The sequence below is a fragment of the Penicillium samsonianum genome (genome assembly GCF_028829775.1).
Source record: "Penicillium samsonianum strain IBT 33392 chromosome Unknown utg000005l_segment0_segment0, whole genome shotgun sequence".
NCBI lineage: Eukaryota > Fungi > Ascomycota > Eurotiomycetes > Eurotiales > Aspergillaceae > Penicillium > Penicillium samsonianum.
Window position 1 is genome coordinate 2,117,703 of NW_026643263.1, and position 14,263 is coordinate 2,131,965.

The following is a 14,263-nucleotide window of genomic DNA, read 5'->3' on the forward strand; positions in this document are numbered from 1 at the left end:
AAGTGGTCGAATTAGATAGGGAACAAAAAGGGAAAAAGGACCTCACGATAACCTCGGACTTCCGTCAACTAAGATGAACGAGTCAGGAATCAAGAAAAGGACTCAAAAGGACGTATCTGGTATAGATTGTGCCACTCAGCCCCCTCAAACCCCTCTCCTACGGTTCTCGTCGGGGGGAAATTGGGTCAGGGTGATAGTTAATACGACATTATCAACCCCTCTTGAAAGCATGCACCGACAATCGCTGCCTTTCTAGAAGCTCGCGGGATGTTTTCGGATTGGTGGATGCCATATTCGATTACCCCAGGTCCGCCATGGTCCGCTATAATCCGCCATGAACGGGATGTACTTTGTACCTGCGCGGACTCTTTCGATATCGTCAGTAGTCGGTCTCTTGTCGCCATTGGTTAAAAGTCCACACCCAGCCTAATGGTCTACTGACCCGCTATTATAAGGCTTGGATCTCCCTGATAGACACGAGATGATCTTCACGTTTTTGATTTTGGGCTTTTGCTTAATGGTCTAATTGTTGATCAGCCTTTTCCTTTATACTCAGACTTCTCGTCTTTCTTTGTCGATCAGACATAGACGATCCCCTAAACAGTACCTCCATACCTCCAGTACTCACAGTAACCATTCAACATCCAATACAATGACGAGAACCGGCCCTACACATAATCCTATCTCGTGGGACACCAAGACTCTTATCCCAGATGATGGCAGCAGAATCGACTCGGTCGCATGTCAAGATGCGAGGCCAAAGGGGCGAATCCGACGATCAATGACTGCTTGTAATACATGTCGCAAGCTCAAGACTCGCTGTGATGTGGATCCCCGTGGTCATTCTTGTCGTCGCTGTTTGTCACTTAGGTATGTTTGGCTCTTTGATTCATGCTATGCTTAGCATATACCCGATTTTTGCTTTTTTTTAGTCTCTCGTTTCTCCACATGCTGACTATTGTCCTAATAGGCTTGATTGTGAGCTCCCCGAGACAACAGAGCGGTTCCAGGACAATGCATCAACCTGGTCTGACGCCACCGCTATACCATCGATCGAGGAACGGCTTGTCTCTCTCGAACGAGGCATGGGGGAGATGATACATCTGATGCGGCAGATGGTGAACCGCTCCCCCAGCATGCCCTGCAGCCCAACCTCACAAACTAGAAACCACAGCATGGATGCAGCATCTTCATGTGATAGCATGTCCTCATCGTTCTATCCGCTCAAGCCAGCACAGCTCATTCGAGACCTGCAAGCCGAATGCTTCGGCGAGAGAGATCACTTATCCGATGCTGACATCCTCGGAGACATCGTCACCCAGGGCATCGTAGATTCCAAGCTTTCCATGAAATTGATTGAACTGTGTGTCTGATTGTGTGTCTTTCACTGGACCTCCCTGCTAATGATCTCGCCAGTTTTGTCGAATATTTCGGCCACTGGGTCTCAATAAATCATTCGTCCAGCATTCAACGGTCAAATACACTGCTTTTCAACACTGCATGTCTCCTGGCCTCGCGCTATCTGCCTGGCCTACCACAACACACTGTCCGCGATATCTCACTCTATGTACAACATGCCGTGGCAAAGGTGTTGTGGAAGCCCCCTCCAATGACAAGCGATATGCTGCAGGCCTTGACATTGCTTTGTCTATACTCTACTTCCATTCATAAAGAAGGACTGATGGACGACTGGTTGCTGAGCGGGATCTCGATCAATCATGCCCTCATCTCATTCAACTTCCTCAACACCTTGCCAGGAGACAGTTTAAATCCAGACGAGCTCCTTGCTCAGTTGCGTTTGTGGAATACGCTCTGCGCAACCCAGCTACAGTATGTTCTGTCCAACAAAACCGTCAGATATACGATCTAACACCAACCCAATAGCTCTGCCCTCGCAAACGGCCGCACCGTCAACATTCAACAACAATACATCGACCAATGCCCCCGCATCCTAGAACATGCAGCCGCCACACCAGAAGACGGAAGAATCGTCGCAGAAATCCAACTATACCGCATCGCCCTCCGACTCCAACACAGCCAGCACCGCCTCCGATTCGCAGAACCCGAATACGAAGAACTGGAGCGCTGGAAAATGGAATGGTCACATCTCCTAAGTACATCAACCCTCCCCTATATACTCACTCACCCCAAACCCAAACCCAATCTAACAACCACACCCCGAATAGCCAGCAGCGAAGAGTCAACTCTCAACCTAAACCTCTGGTTCTGCCAACTCCTCCTGCACCGAACAGCGGCCCGCCTCCAACCGGACAGCGAGCGCCTCCTCCCCGAAATCTGCGGCACCGCCCGCCTAATAATAACCCAATTCCTCCAAACACGCTTCACCTCCGCGCCCGCACTAATCGACCACGTCTACTTCATCGTCGGCTATGCCGCGCTCACGCTCTGCGACTACACGCTCACTGACCCACTAATCAGCCAAGTCCGCGGCTTCCTACTGCACCTCGCGCCAGGGGGCGACAACCTCTCCTACCGGATTGCGTGTATTGTCGGCGAAGTGCAGCGGCGGTACTCGGAAGCGAATGCTGTCGTGGCTGCGGGGTCGCATTCGTCATCACCGGTCGAGGAGGTCAAGGGCATGCAGATGTTCGGTCAGCCGAGCCACCATCGTACCGGTATGGATATCTCGCAGCTCATGTCTAGCGCCGAGGGCTTGGATTCCCTTGTTGAGGGGTATAATTGTCTCGAGCAGATGATGCCTGGGTATACGGCTTCGCAGCCTGCGTTCGAGGCGCCGGATTTGTTTCATCATTCTCCTCCGACCGGTGCTACTGGTGGGGCTATGCCTATCGGTCTAGTGCCGAGGGCTTTGCATGATTGGTAATGGGGGTTGGGATTGTGGGGTTGGCTTTTTGGTTCTAGATTAATGGAGTTGGTGTTGAGTTGATACCGAGGTTGGATTTGTTGGGACTTGGTTGTTGTGTGGATTTCTTTTTCTGGCGGATCTCAATAGCAAAAGCACAAATGAAAATACTCATGATTTGTTCGACAGGCGTCTTTGTTTCGAGGACTTATTCATCAAAGTAGTAAATTTTACCTATAGCTAGATTCAAATCACATATTCAATTATATGACTTTCCACAGGTATTTACCTAGGTCGCTCTGCGTAACATATTCCTCTGCCGGGGTTGACGTTTTCGACCTTAAAAAACATAACCAAGACTAGGTTGGGTCTGGGTCTTAGTAGGTCGTGCGGAAGACTAGATGTGATACTCGAAAATAGTTGATGAGAATCCAGGAGAAGAGAGAGAGCAATACAACTGTATTGGAATTGCTAACTGCTAAGGGGAAAAGAAGGAGAGGAAGAGCGAGAGGAGACTATGTAGCTGGCAGTCCTGCAAACAGGGTCAGGTGACCACCAATCTCAACAATAGTCTTGATCTTAAGCAGGTGTATGATCCTGATCCTAATTTCTTCGTTGCAAAAGGAATCAAAATAGGTATCGTAGAGCATACGAGAAGTGGGTTCAGAACGTGAAGAACGCGATACCTGTTCTTAAAATTTATCTCTACAGGTCTTCATTTAGGCGTCAGTGCAATATACGGTGGTATGTTTGATAATTCCCATACAAAAAAAATGGAACCTCATTGTTGTCATAAAGAACCCACCGTGTCCCATTTCTGGTTAAATGTAAATAGCCGAAGACGCTAAATTTAGACTATTTTTCACATAGAATGATCCCTTAGGACAGTGTGACGGAAGAAGAATGATGGCGCCCAGTAGGTGTGCAGTGCCAGGTCCACTATACTCCCTTGATCCAAGCGAGCGCGCGAGCGGCAACCGACAGATTAGACGGTTGGAGAGAAGAGAGCGTGGGAATGGTAGATGTACCCGGCGAGGCGGGACCAGGAGTTGTTAGAAGACCATCCCATAGATGGCTGTTTGCTAGTAGACTGAGCGTTGTTGAGATGGTTTTCCAGGGTATAAATACCCTGGCATTTGCTAGTTGAATAGATCATGATTCTTCCTCTTCTTTCTCCCCTCCATCCCAGTAGAACAGGTTATGGCGATTTTGATGATGAAAAATGATGAATATGATGGGATCTAGATCGATGTCGACGATCCTGATGGTGTTGATGAAAGTATAGCACTTTGTAGTACTATCCTTTTGATAGAAATGATGGAATTTTTGATGGCTCAGTGGAAGAAAGAGGGCTTCATAACCTGTTCTACTGGCATAGAGAAGAGAAAGAAGGGGAAGAATCATGATCTATTCAACTAGCCAATGCCAGGGTATTTATACCTTGGAAAACCATCTCAACAACGCTCAGTCTGCTAGCAAACAGCCATATATGGGATGGTCTTCTAACAGGAGTAAATGACGTTCATTTTGGCTTTCCTTTACGATTATCGTTTGCATCCATGCATTTCCTTTGTATAGTAGGTATCGCACGCCAATTCGTGAGAGACATTAGCCACTAGGTTAAGTGTGTGAGGAATGTCTCGCCGGTCGACCAAGCTACGCAGGCCGCAGCTTAAACATATAGGCAGGCGTAAGAAGGCGTTAGTATAGACATAACTCCTTCAATGAATGATTAGGCTACAACTATAGGTACACAAACAGTAGAGCTAGCAGAGAATCGAAGCAATTTTGATACTATTGGTGTATATATAGTGCCACTGTAAGACCCAGCGCCATAACGTTTCAAGCCCCAGTAACTAGCCGTGAGTCCAATAACCACGCCAGCATGTCGGAAATGACCTAAAGCACTCTACTAACGAGATCCAGCAACCTCAATGCGCTACTCGAAACTTTGAGACCCTTATTCTGAGTCTTCTTCATACCGCACCCAGTTGCGTCTAATAAATGCTTTCATTCCGAGAGGAACTCGTCGATAGGATTTAAGTCAGGTAAGGTGGTAGGTACACTAGCTTTACTCCTGCTTCAGTGCACATTTACTCGATACGATCAGAAACGATAAAAAGACGCGTTGTCCATGACTAAAACGGACTTTGGCTTAGGCCATTTTCCACAATGCCGAAGAAGCCGATCGTATATCGCCATTTCCCCTAAAGCCACATGAATCAAAAGCTCTAAGAAACAACCTTCGGGTCTGTACAGAGAAGGTCATCATGGTTTAAGTCGTTCTCATTTTCGGCGATCGCAGCTTTGGGGCAGCACCGAGGTCGAGCAGTCTCGTTGACTTTGCGGCAGCCTTCCTCGAAGTCGGCTGTATTCTTTGTACTCGTAGCTGTTTGTTTAATATAGGTCAGCAAGAGTTGGTCCCTACCAAATATCTTTGTGGTGACTAGGGGGTTATCTTACCCTTCAAGCAGACGACGCCAGGTAAATGTTCTGCACTCCACGGCGTGTAAAAGCAGCATGCAGCAGTAGGCTCCCAAGGTGCGCCGAAGGTGGGACAGACACCTGAAGTGTCGTCGCGCTCGCTGAGGGAAGCAGGCTGGGCCAGGGCAAGGCCAGCGGAGGCGGCAAGAAGAAGAATAGAAGCCTTCATTTTGGAAAATTGGTTGTTATTGGAACGTGGATAGGTGTTTTGTTCAAACAGCAGGTGCGAGTTTAGGATATTTATACCTGAGATCGATCCCATGGGTCCACTACTATGGGTTATATCCTTTTCATCTCTTTCTTATTCAAACTTCTAGTCTGTAAATCATTTTCCCTTTTTTGCCGCACTATGCAATAACATTGTATAAATTGCTCCATGATTCTCCGCTCTATAACTCCGATCTGCAGGTGCGTAGTATAACACGAGCATTATGGACGGCTCGTAGTGGGGCAGCTCAGCTGAAGAACCCGGCGATCGCAATTCAGCTGCACCCAGAGAACTTTCGAGGCCCCGCCACCGTACACTTAATTAGGAAAGGGAGGCGCATATCAAAATACGGGTGTATCGGCCTCGCAGTTTGCCCATTACTGTTACCCACGGGTTGGTTAAGGGTACCTAGGTATTGGAAGTCAGAAAATGGGTGTCCGTTTGGGTAAACAACTGAAGTTATAGCCACATGACTTGCATATTTTATGCCAGTTTATGACCTCAAAGCAGGAGTACACTGCATCAATAGCATAAATGACCTGATCGAGTACCATGTCTGCAGGTTACAGTACTATTGACGATAGTTTCTCATAGTCTAAACTTGGAAGAGATCGGCCAAAACTACCGAAGGGCAGTGGGCGGGCACAAGTACTCCAGAGTCCTAGACCTCGGAAGTGCTAATCGGAGACCTAAAGAAAATTGGATGTAGCTATCCTACGTCAAGTGCTCTTTGCCCCTGAATCAAATCACCCTCAAGTGCTGTTTTTTACTGGCCTGTTAGTTATTGCTTTTGTTAAGCCCCGATCATAGGAGTTCGTCGGATCTCGGGACGCACGTACCTATCGAGATCCCAAAGTCAATTTCTTATAGATCTGTAATTAGCGTATTTAAGTATTTTATAACGTAATTGACAGGCTGGAATTCCACACATGATTAATCATTAGTTAATCATGTACTCCGTAGCTCAGCGCGACCATATACGTACCCATTTATCAACTGTCGCAGATATGACTCGAGGGAAAGGGTTGTTTCCATTGCTATTCTTGTTCATAGCAGCCTTCGTCCATATATTCAGCTAGTATAGAATAGTATCTATCAATACACTGCAGACCACAAGATTATTTCCAGTGCGTCAGTGGGATCCAAGACAAGGCCCTGAATAGGTGGTAGTGTAGACTCGAAAATACGGTGTGATGGTTGACTACATTAGCAATAGATCGACCAAAACAAGTTCAGCTGGACTTGACTAAATCATCAGACTACATAATAGGTAATGATATACGTGCCTGTGTGGGTCTTTAGAAGAGGGGAGAGCTGTACGTAACGGAAGAAACGGAGAAGAGAGTGAAAGAAATAAAAAGCTGAATCCGCCGCTCATTTTCGCATTGGTTCAGATTTATCGGCGAGAACTCATCCTTCGAATTTCAAGAAGACCATCACCTTCAAGCATCCTCTTATACATATCTGCCTACACTCCTAAACGCCGTCCACAATGGTTGTCATCGAAATAAAATCCAAAGCGCAGTTCAATGAACTTGTGAAGCGCGGTTCAGGCGTCGCTCTACAAGCCCACGCTGAATGGTGTGGCCCCTGCAAAGCCATCTCGCCTATCTTCAACAAGCACGCCCAGGTCTACGCCGATAAGCCCGTGGTTTTCGCCCGCTTTGACACAGACGATGTGCCCGAACTTGCAGAGCAGCTCGGCGTCCATAACATCCCCGCCTTCTACTTCTTTAAGCACGGCGAACTGTCGAACAACGTGCGAGGCGCCAACCCAGGGGCACTCAAGGAAGCTATCGAAAATTTGACTAGTTAAAAGATTATCCACGCGCCAGTTGTTCGGCCGTGCCTATGTGATTGATTATATATATACTCTTTCCTTTATCCTAATATTATCGTTTACTCCTACTATTTAGGATAGTTACTACCTGATTTCATAGGCCCCTATTTTCAACAAAGCAAAGGAAGAAAGATCTATTTATCAAGCCCCGAAAGAGCAAACAGGCAGTCTGGCCATGACCCGACCACCAATAACTCGAACCCGAAGTCTACGACGAGCACAGAGTCGAGCCCTCAAGCAAAGAGGTGGGTAGCAAAATCCTGGGCTCTCCACCAGCCATAGCAACAGACACCTCCCCTTTCTCACCGGCAGTAAGACTGGCGCAGGACACAACCTCCGTCAACTTCGCACCAGCCGCGAATCCAGTATCAGGAATTGAAACAGAGTACTGTTTACCTCCTGCACCGAGATTTGTCAGGACGGTGATTGTCTGCCCGCCGTCATAGCCCTTCCGCATGGCGATGGTGCTGTCGTCTTTGTAGATTGGGTAGTTCTGTGAAGATTGAGTTAATTTTTCTCCGTTCTTCTTTTCTTCCTTCTTTTGAGACAGAAAGAGAGACAAGCACATACCTGGTAAATAGTATAATTGGTACCCTTAGCAATCGCCTGGTTTCTAGCACCATTGGCCTTTGCAATGAGCTTGTATAACTCGCTGTCTGTGTTGAATCCGGACAACCACAGAGCCTCGCGATTAGCTGGGTCCTCACCACCACTATAGTGCTGCTCTTGTCCTGCGTAGACAATAGGAATGCCGTCTGCCATGATAGTGAATGTGGCTGCGTTCTTGGCGAGGGCCATGTCGCCCGTGACGCTGGGTTCCCGAGGGAGATATGTCAGCTTCTAGAGATACAGAATGGAATCATTCTCCATTTATTTGATGAATGTCCACTTACGAGGCAAATCGAGGGTTATCATGGTTCTCCAAGAAATTTCCGAGAAGGGTTGAGTCCTTGCAGGTCGATTTCACCGTGTTGATCATGTTGTATAGGTCAGTCATGCTTCCCGAGGTCGATTGGAAGGCTTTGAGAAGTGGGTAGTAACTATTTTCATGTATTAGTTCTGGCTCTCCCTGTGTATCTGGTAAATTCCATGGACAAGGGTCTCACATTGGGTAGTTGAGCACTCCGTCCATTACCTCCTGGTATGGACAGGTATAACCAACGTCGCCATCAAAGACCTCGCCTACACAGTAGACGCCCGCGGCTTTGTTGTAGCCGGGCCAGAAATCCTTCTGGACGTGTTTGACCGTGTCGACGCGGAGACCGTCGACTATGTCCTGGTTAGTTTCTGGATATGGTGATATGTTCTGCTGAAGCAGGGGAGTTTGAGAGAAAATAACTTACTCGAGTAGTTGGAGACCAAAGAACCAACCCAGTTATACCACATATCCTGCACCTCTGTGCTCTGTGTATTCAGATCCGGTAGCGAAACCTTGTCATCACCAAGCCAGCAGTTTTGCGCCATGGTGTCGTCGTTGTAATCGGTGATTGGGCAGTAGGAGTGGAAATACTTCGCATCGTTGAAGGGGTTGAATTTGGTGTAATCTACATCAGCACCTGCGCCATCGTAGCCCTTTTTATCCGATGCATGTCAGTCTCGGCCCGGATGTTTGGGGATGTGGATGATTTGACTCACCATGTGGTTTGCTACTACATCGACCATGAGATACATGTTGCGTTTATGCAAAGCTGCAGCGAGGGCTTTGAGGTCGTCTGCGGTTCCGTAGTTTGAGTTGAGAGCATAGCTTAGATTTGGTTAGTAAGGATGCAGGTTTTAAGGGCTGTCTTTTCTGCTTTGCGATACTCACATGTCCTGCTGCCAGTATCCGTGATAAGCATCTCCATACGGGGTGTCCTCAGTCAATTGACCGGTCACGGGAGTGATCCAAATGGCTGTGAAGCCCATTCCTTGGATGTAGTCCAGCTAAGAGATTGGTTAGTTGGATGATACAAGAAGGATTAGAGCGTTACTGACCTTATCAATGATTCCTTGCCAGGTTCCGCCACAGTATTTCTATCGAGTGAGTACAGTTAGCTCTATCTCAATGTCCCAAAGTCGATAGATAGATATAAACCTACTCTATCACCGGTATTACAGGCAGCTGTAGTCGAACCATCCGTGCGGGCAAAGCGATCAGTGAGCATGAAGTAGATCGACTGCGATCGCCATTCAGCCGGGGTCGCAGCGATAGCAGTGCTAACCAAGCCGGCAAGCCAGGCAAACCGTGCAAGAACCATCTTGTAGATATTTCAGCACCGAGAGCTCAGTAGTAAAAGAGAGCACAATCGTTCAGCAACGGGATATTCCAATAAAAAGCGCTGCAAGGGGCTTGATATAAATACCCCACCAAAAGCCATGCATACAATGGCAGACGAAAAGAAATAAAAGAGACCAATAGCCGTTGAAATCAGACTCCGGGAAGAAGTATGGCTTAAGCCAATAAACACCAAAAGCCCAGACGAAGATCTTCACACATGCATCTGCGTAAATGAAAAAGGATCCCCTTTAAATGCCCGTCCCCAGCCACAGCAGAGTTCAAGAGGAAACTACACTCCGTAGAAAATAGAGAGAGAGGTATGTATGGTCAGGAACTCCATAATTAATTAGCAGATCATCTCCCGAAAAAAAAATCTCACTATGATCCTTTACATCTAATTCGTCACATCCCGATTCGCCCTTCCAGCCCTGCCGAGAAAAAGCAAAGTCACAATAGTATAGATGCATGCATAACCTTGAAATGATTAGCCCAGGTTACAAGGTTAGCGCACGGCAATTACAAAATTAAATAATCCCTGCACAAGCCCCTGAGACGGGCTTTGGTCGAATCAGCGTGCGCGGAGACTCGTACCCCAAATTTGCAGGGACACGGGGATGAAGATGGGGTTGCAATGGCTCATTGGCTCGTTTGAGATGATGTCGATCTTTTGGAAATTGCGGGTTTTAGTCGGGGATGAGAAGATGCTAACGGTATTGGTAGATGCTACTAGGATGATTTAGGGTATGTACTCCGTATGTTATAGGGAAACGGCTATTAGTAGAGATATGGTGACGTGTGTTCGTGTGAAACGCAAAGACGAACTATATTTGGGGCTTCATAAGTCGGCCCGACATGGGAGATTGGAATCTGTGGATATTTGAATAGCCCATTTGTGAATGCGACCGTGGGGGTCGTGCGGCCTTCTCTACTCAGCTGAGGTGAGGTTATACGGAGTCGCAGGCACTTTAACAATGAGTGCTCGGTCTTTTAGATACAAGAAAGACGAAAACAGGACACTCAAAGATATCGCAAGAGGAAGAACAAAGTATATGCGAATAACAAGTCCAATATATAAGAATTGTCCAGCGTGCCGTTAATGAATAGAGATCAATCTGACTGCCATTGGGATAAACTATAGAGAAGACAGCAGATTTGCATGCCAAAAGACACAATTCCCAATTTTCTCCCCAAAACATTCCACAATCTACCACTTCAAAGTCCAGTTCTCACTGAAAGCGCCCTCCTTAGTCAACTTCTGCAAACCACCAACAGACAACACATGCGAGGTAGCATTATACTGCACCCCAGAAGCCGGCACAGGTCTACCATTAAGCGTCACGGCGCCAGGCTTCTTAGAGACACCAAGAACAGTAACAGTAGCGAGAGGATTCGACTCCTCCCAGTCACCCTTCACGCTGGCACTCAAGCTAGATCCCTTAACCCTGAAAGTAACATCAAGCGTCTCATCTGGAGCATTGCTCTCTCCATCATCAAGGTACAACTGCCCAGAGGCAGCTCCACTGCCGCCGAGCGCGACAAGCAAAGACCAGGGTGTGCCACGCGCCTCCTTGGTAGTCAAAGCCGGCTCCTGCATAGGCAAGACGCTGCCTCCACGCACGAAAACGGGGATATGACCGAGCGGGGCGGGGATAGTAGTGTTGACACCGGGCTTTGCGTCCACGGCTGTCTGGGTGTACCAGTCGTACCAGACCTCGCCGTGCTTAAGACCCGGGAAGACACCCTTGACGGAGGTGGCTTGGGGGGCGAGCACGGGGACGACCATGATTGAGGGACCGAGGAGGAACTGGGTGTCGACTGCGGCGAGGGAGGGGTCTGTGGGGAATTCCCAGGCCAGGGCGCGCATGACGGTGGATCCGGTTGTGTGGGCTTCGTGGAAGAGGGTGTAGAAGTAGGGGAGGATTGCGTAGCGGATCTTCATGGCGGATTTGGTGGCGGCTGTGACGGATTCCCAGACGTAGGGCTCTTGGGAGATTGCGGAGAGGACGTTATGATTGCGGTAGAAGGGGAAGAAGGCTGATAGTTGCATCCAGCGGTTGCATAGCTCTTCGTCGGTGTTGCCGTTGAAGCCGCAGGTGTCGACGCCGAACATGGGGATTCCGAAGAGGGAGAATGAGAGGGCTTGGGGGATGGAGAAAAACATGAATGCCCACCTAGAGGCATTGTCACCTCCCCAGTGGCCAGCCCATTTACCGGAGCCTGCGAATGTTGAGCGGCCGATGATGAAGGGACGCTTCTTTTCGTCGACCTTCAGCAGGCCATGGTATGTGGCGTTGAGGATTTGGTGGCCGAAGAGGTTGTGGACATCGTATTCTTGGACGCCATCGAAGTGAGTGGCGTTTGGGGACACGGCGTGCGTGCTGAGGTCGTGGCCATCCTGGTCATGGTTGATCACATATGGCGGGTAGTTGATGTTGCGTACTCCCGCAGTGGGTGTAGTCCGCAGATAAGAGGTTGATGAAGAGGCAGAGCCGCCAGTTGCGGCGGCAGCAGCCTGGCTGGACGCCGCTGCAGACGCAGATGCAGCCTCAGTCTTGTTGCTGAGCTCAAACCCTTCCGGATAGTCATAAATAACGTTGCCAGGCTCTCCGGGCAGGGCAAATGGAGGGTGGGCTGGGTTCATGCTAAGGTTTCCAGATCCACAGCTGCCAACGCAGAAGGAAGAAACCTCGTTCATATCAATCCAGATACCATCAATGGCTATTTTCTTGTGCCAGGTAACGATTTCGTTCGCCCAGAAATCGCCTGTCTTAGGATTGTGCCAGTCGGGGAAGACAGTGTAGCCGGGCCAGACGGCACCAATGTACTCGCTTCCATCGGGATTCTTCAGGAAGACGTCATCCTTGTGGCCGCGGGTATAGGTATCGTAGCTGAATAAAAATCAGCATTGCTTCTGCAGGACAGGCCCAGGGGAACTTACGCATCAGAGGCGTTGTTGGGGTTTGGAATGTAGATAGCCGCATCTATAATGGGGACATAATGACGGCCACTGCTGTGCAGCTTATCTAGGAACTTCTCACCCTCACTGTAGGGATAGCGGTGTTGATCATTGTCAAAGTCGCGGTAACCATGCATATAATCAATGTCCGTCCTAATCATGTTAGAACTTGCTTTAACCATCGAAAGGCGTAGTGAATCAATTTACCAGATAGTCTCGAGCGGGATTTCAAACTTCTCGAAATTGGAGACAACCTCTTCAAGCTGAGTCCAGTTATTGTAACCCCAGCGACACTGGTGGAAGCCAAAAGTAAAGTACTGTTGCAATGCTGGCAAGCCAATGGTGCTCAACTGGTAGTTCTTGGTCACATCCGCTTGGCTAGGACCCGAGTAGAAGGTGAGATCAATGCTACCTCCCAGGGTGCGCCACTTCAGGCCCTCGGGGTTCATGATGATCTCCTGACCGTGGGCATTTCTAGAGAAGACACCGTGCGAGAAGGAAACATAGTCTTTAGACTGATCGGCCTTGTCACTGGCAACGAGGGTATGATGACCCGTATGGTCAACCTCATAGTACCGGGTGTCCAGATAGAAAGGCTGGGAGCCGTAAAGATTGCTGGTAAACGTAGTCAACATCAAAAGAGCAGTACAATCGAGGGGACAAAAAAAAATGTTTGGGGAATGAAACTCACTCATCAATAGGGTCACCGATATCCGACGCATAGAGAGTCAAAGTGAGATTGTTCAAGAGGCGCAGCTGCTGGATGTGCTCTCCGATGCCATACAAGTTATAATCCTTGGGCAAGGAGGTAACAAACTCAACAAATTGGTTCTCAAACACCAAGACCGAACCAGTGGTATCAAAGATGGTATCACGGGTAGCCTTGCGGGTCACCTTGAAATGGAAAGAGGGCTCATTTGACCAGGTGATCTCAAGATCACTATGTGTCTTTGAAGCATCATGATCGGAAATGGGTCGGGGAACGACATGCTCATCCAACACGAACCAAGAAGAGTTTGAAGAATCGAGATAAGTCGGGACGATTTGAACATTGACGCGGTCATTAGCGAGGTACTCGATGGAGAAGTCCAATGAGTCTACATCGGTCCCGTAGACATTGCATGGCTTTCCGGCTAGTGTCAGAGTAGCGGTCACTCCACGCGAAGACTCCTTGACGTTCGATGCCTTGTACCCGGGACAAACCGACTGCGCGTCGACGGCTTCGGGGTCATCGATATTGGCGATCAGCTGTGCGCCAGCATCGGCATTAGCGGGAATGGTAAATTGAGTGTATTTTCCCGAAAATGTCGAAGAAGCAGCGGCAGATTGAGAGCCTGAGGCCGTAAAGGCGGATGTTGAGAAAGCACCATAGGCTGCTGGCAAGAGCCAAGCACCGCTAAGAAGGTTCTTCACACCAACCATAATGACCACTTCCCTATTTTGGTTGTAGATCCGGGGAGGATTTTCGTCTCAGATATTAATGTCCAAGCTCGTTCTTATAGGTTGCGTAACCGGTTATAGCACTTCGCGTGTACACAGGAACCCGAATATATGCCGTACCCGAGAGAGTTTCCGTTGATTCTCCGATGCAATCACATACTTTTCTGAGTGGATGCCTTTATGGGGTTGGTCAAGCTTCAAGCTAAAGAAGGCTGGGAGGCTGGGTAAAATGCGGAGAGGGGCCCCTTACGTCG

At 48.6% G+C, this 14,263-nt stretch overlaps 5 protein-coding genes across 5 annotated transcripts; 2 read left to right on the forward strand and 3 right to left on the reverse strand.

The window, feature by feature from the left end:
• Positions 1 to 652: 652 nt before the first annotated feature.
• Positions 653 to 2,845, forward strand: N7471_009705 (transcriptional regulator family TF; the record flags this gene model as incomplete). The annotated part of the gene is made up of 5 exons (XM_057282424.1): positions 653 to 870; positions 971 to 1,363; positions 1,417 to 1,830; positions 1,885 to 2,114; positions 2,187 to 2,845. 5 exons carry the CDS (start codon positions 653 to 655, stop codon positions 2,843 to 2,845), a joined length of 1,914 nt encoding a protein of 637 aa, XP_057133307.1.
• Positions 2,846 to 4,817: 1,972 nt separating this feature from the next.
• N7471_009706 (uncharacterized protein) lies at positions 4,818 to 5,530 on the reverse strand. The gene is made up of 2 exons (XM_057282425.1): positions 5,288 to 5,530; positions 4,818 to 5,213 (listed from the first exon to the last, which is right to left on the reverse strand). The coding sequence occupies exons 1-2, from the start codon at positions 5,475 to 5,477 to the stop codon at positions 5,056 to 5,058; spliced, it is 348 nt and encodes a 115-aa protein (XP_057133308.1). The 5' UTR covers positions 5,478 to 5,530; the 3' UTR covers positions 4,818 to 5,055.
• A 1,478-nt stretch (positions 5,531 to 7,008) lies between these two features.
• N7471_009707 (thioredoxin family protein) lies at positions 7,009 to 7,332 on the forward strand (the record flags this gene model as incomplete). Its single annotated transcript, XM_057282426.1, has 1 exon — positions 7,009 to 7,332. The coding sequence occupies one exon, from the start codon at positions 7,009 to 7,011 to the stop codon at positions 7,330 to 7,332; it is 324 nt and encodes a 107-aa protein (XP_057133309.1).
• A 232-nt stretch (positions 7,333 to 7,564) lies between these two features.
• Positions 7,565 to 9,593, reverse strand: N7471_009708 (alpha-amylase; the record flags this gene model as incomplete). Its single annotated transcript, XM_057282427.1, has 9 exons — positions 7,565 to 7,849; positions 7,927 to 8,167; positions 8,250 to 8,396; positions 8,463 to 8,625; positions 8,700 to 8,928; positions 8,992 to 9,100; positions 9,164 to 9,279; positions 9,331 to 9,369; positions 9,435 to 9,593. The coding sequence occupies 9 exons, from the start codon at positions 9,591 to 9,593 to the stop codon at positions 7,565 to 7,567; spliced, it is 1,488 nt and encodes a 495-aa protein (XP_057133310.1).
• A 948-nt stretch (positions 9,594 to 10,541) lies between these two features.
• N7471_009709 (glycoside hydrolase family 31 protein) lies at positions 10,542 to 14,144 on the reverse strand. Its single transcript, XM_057282428.1, has 4 exons — positions 13,261 to 14,144; positions 12,777 to 13,184; positions 12,552 to 12,722; positions 10,542 to 12,501 (listed from the first exon to the last, which is right to left on the reverse strand). Exons 1-4 carry the CDS (start codon positions 13,989 to 13,991, stop codon positions 10,818 to 10,820), a joined length of 2,994 nt encoding a protein of 997 aa, XP_057133311.1. The 5' UTR covers positions 13,992 to 14,144; the 3' UTR covers positions 10,542 to 10,817.
• Between the last annotated feature and the right edge of the window lie 119 nt (positions 14,145 to 14,263).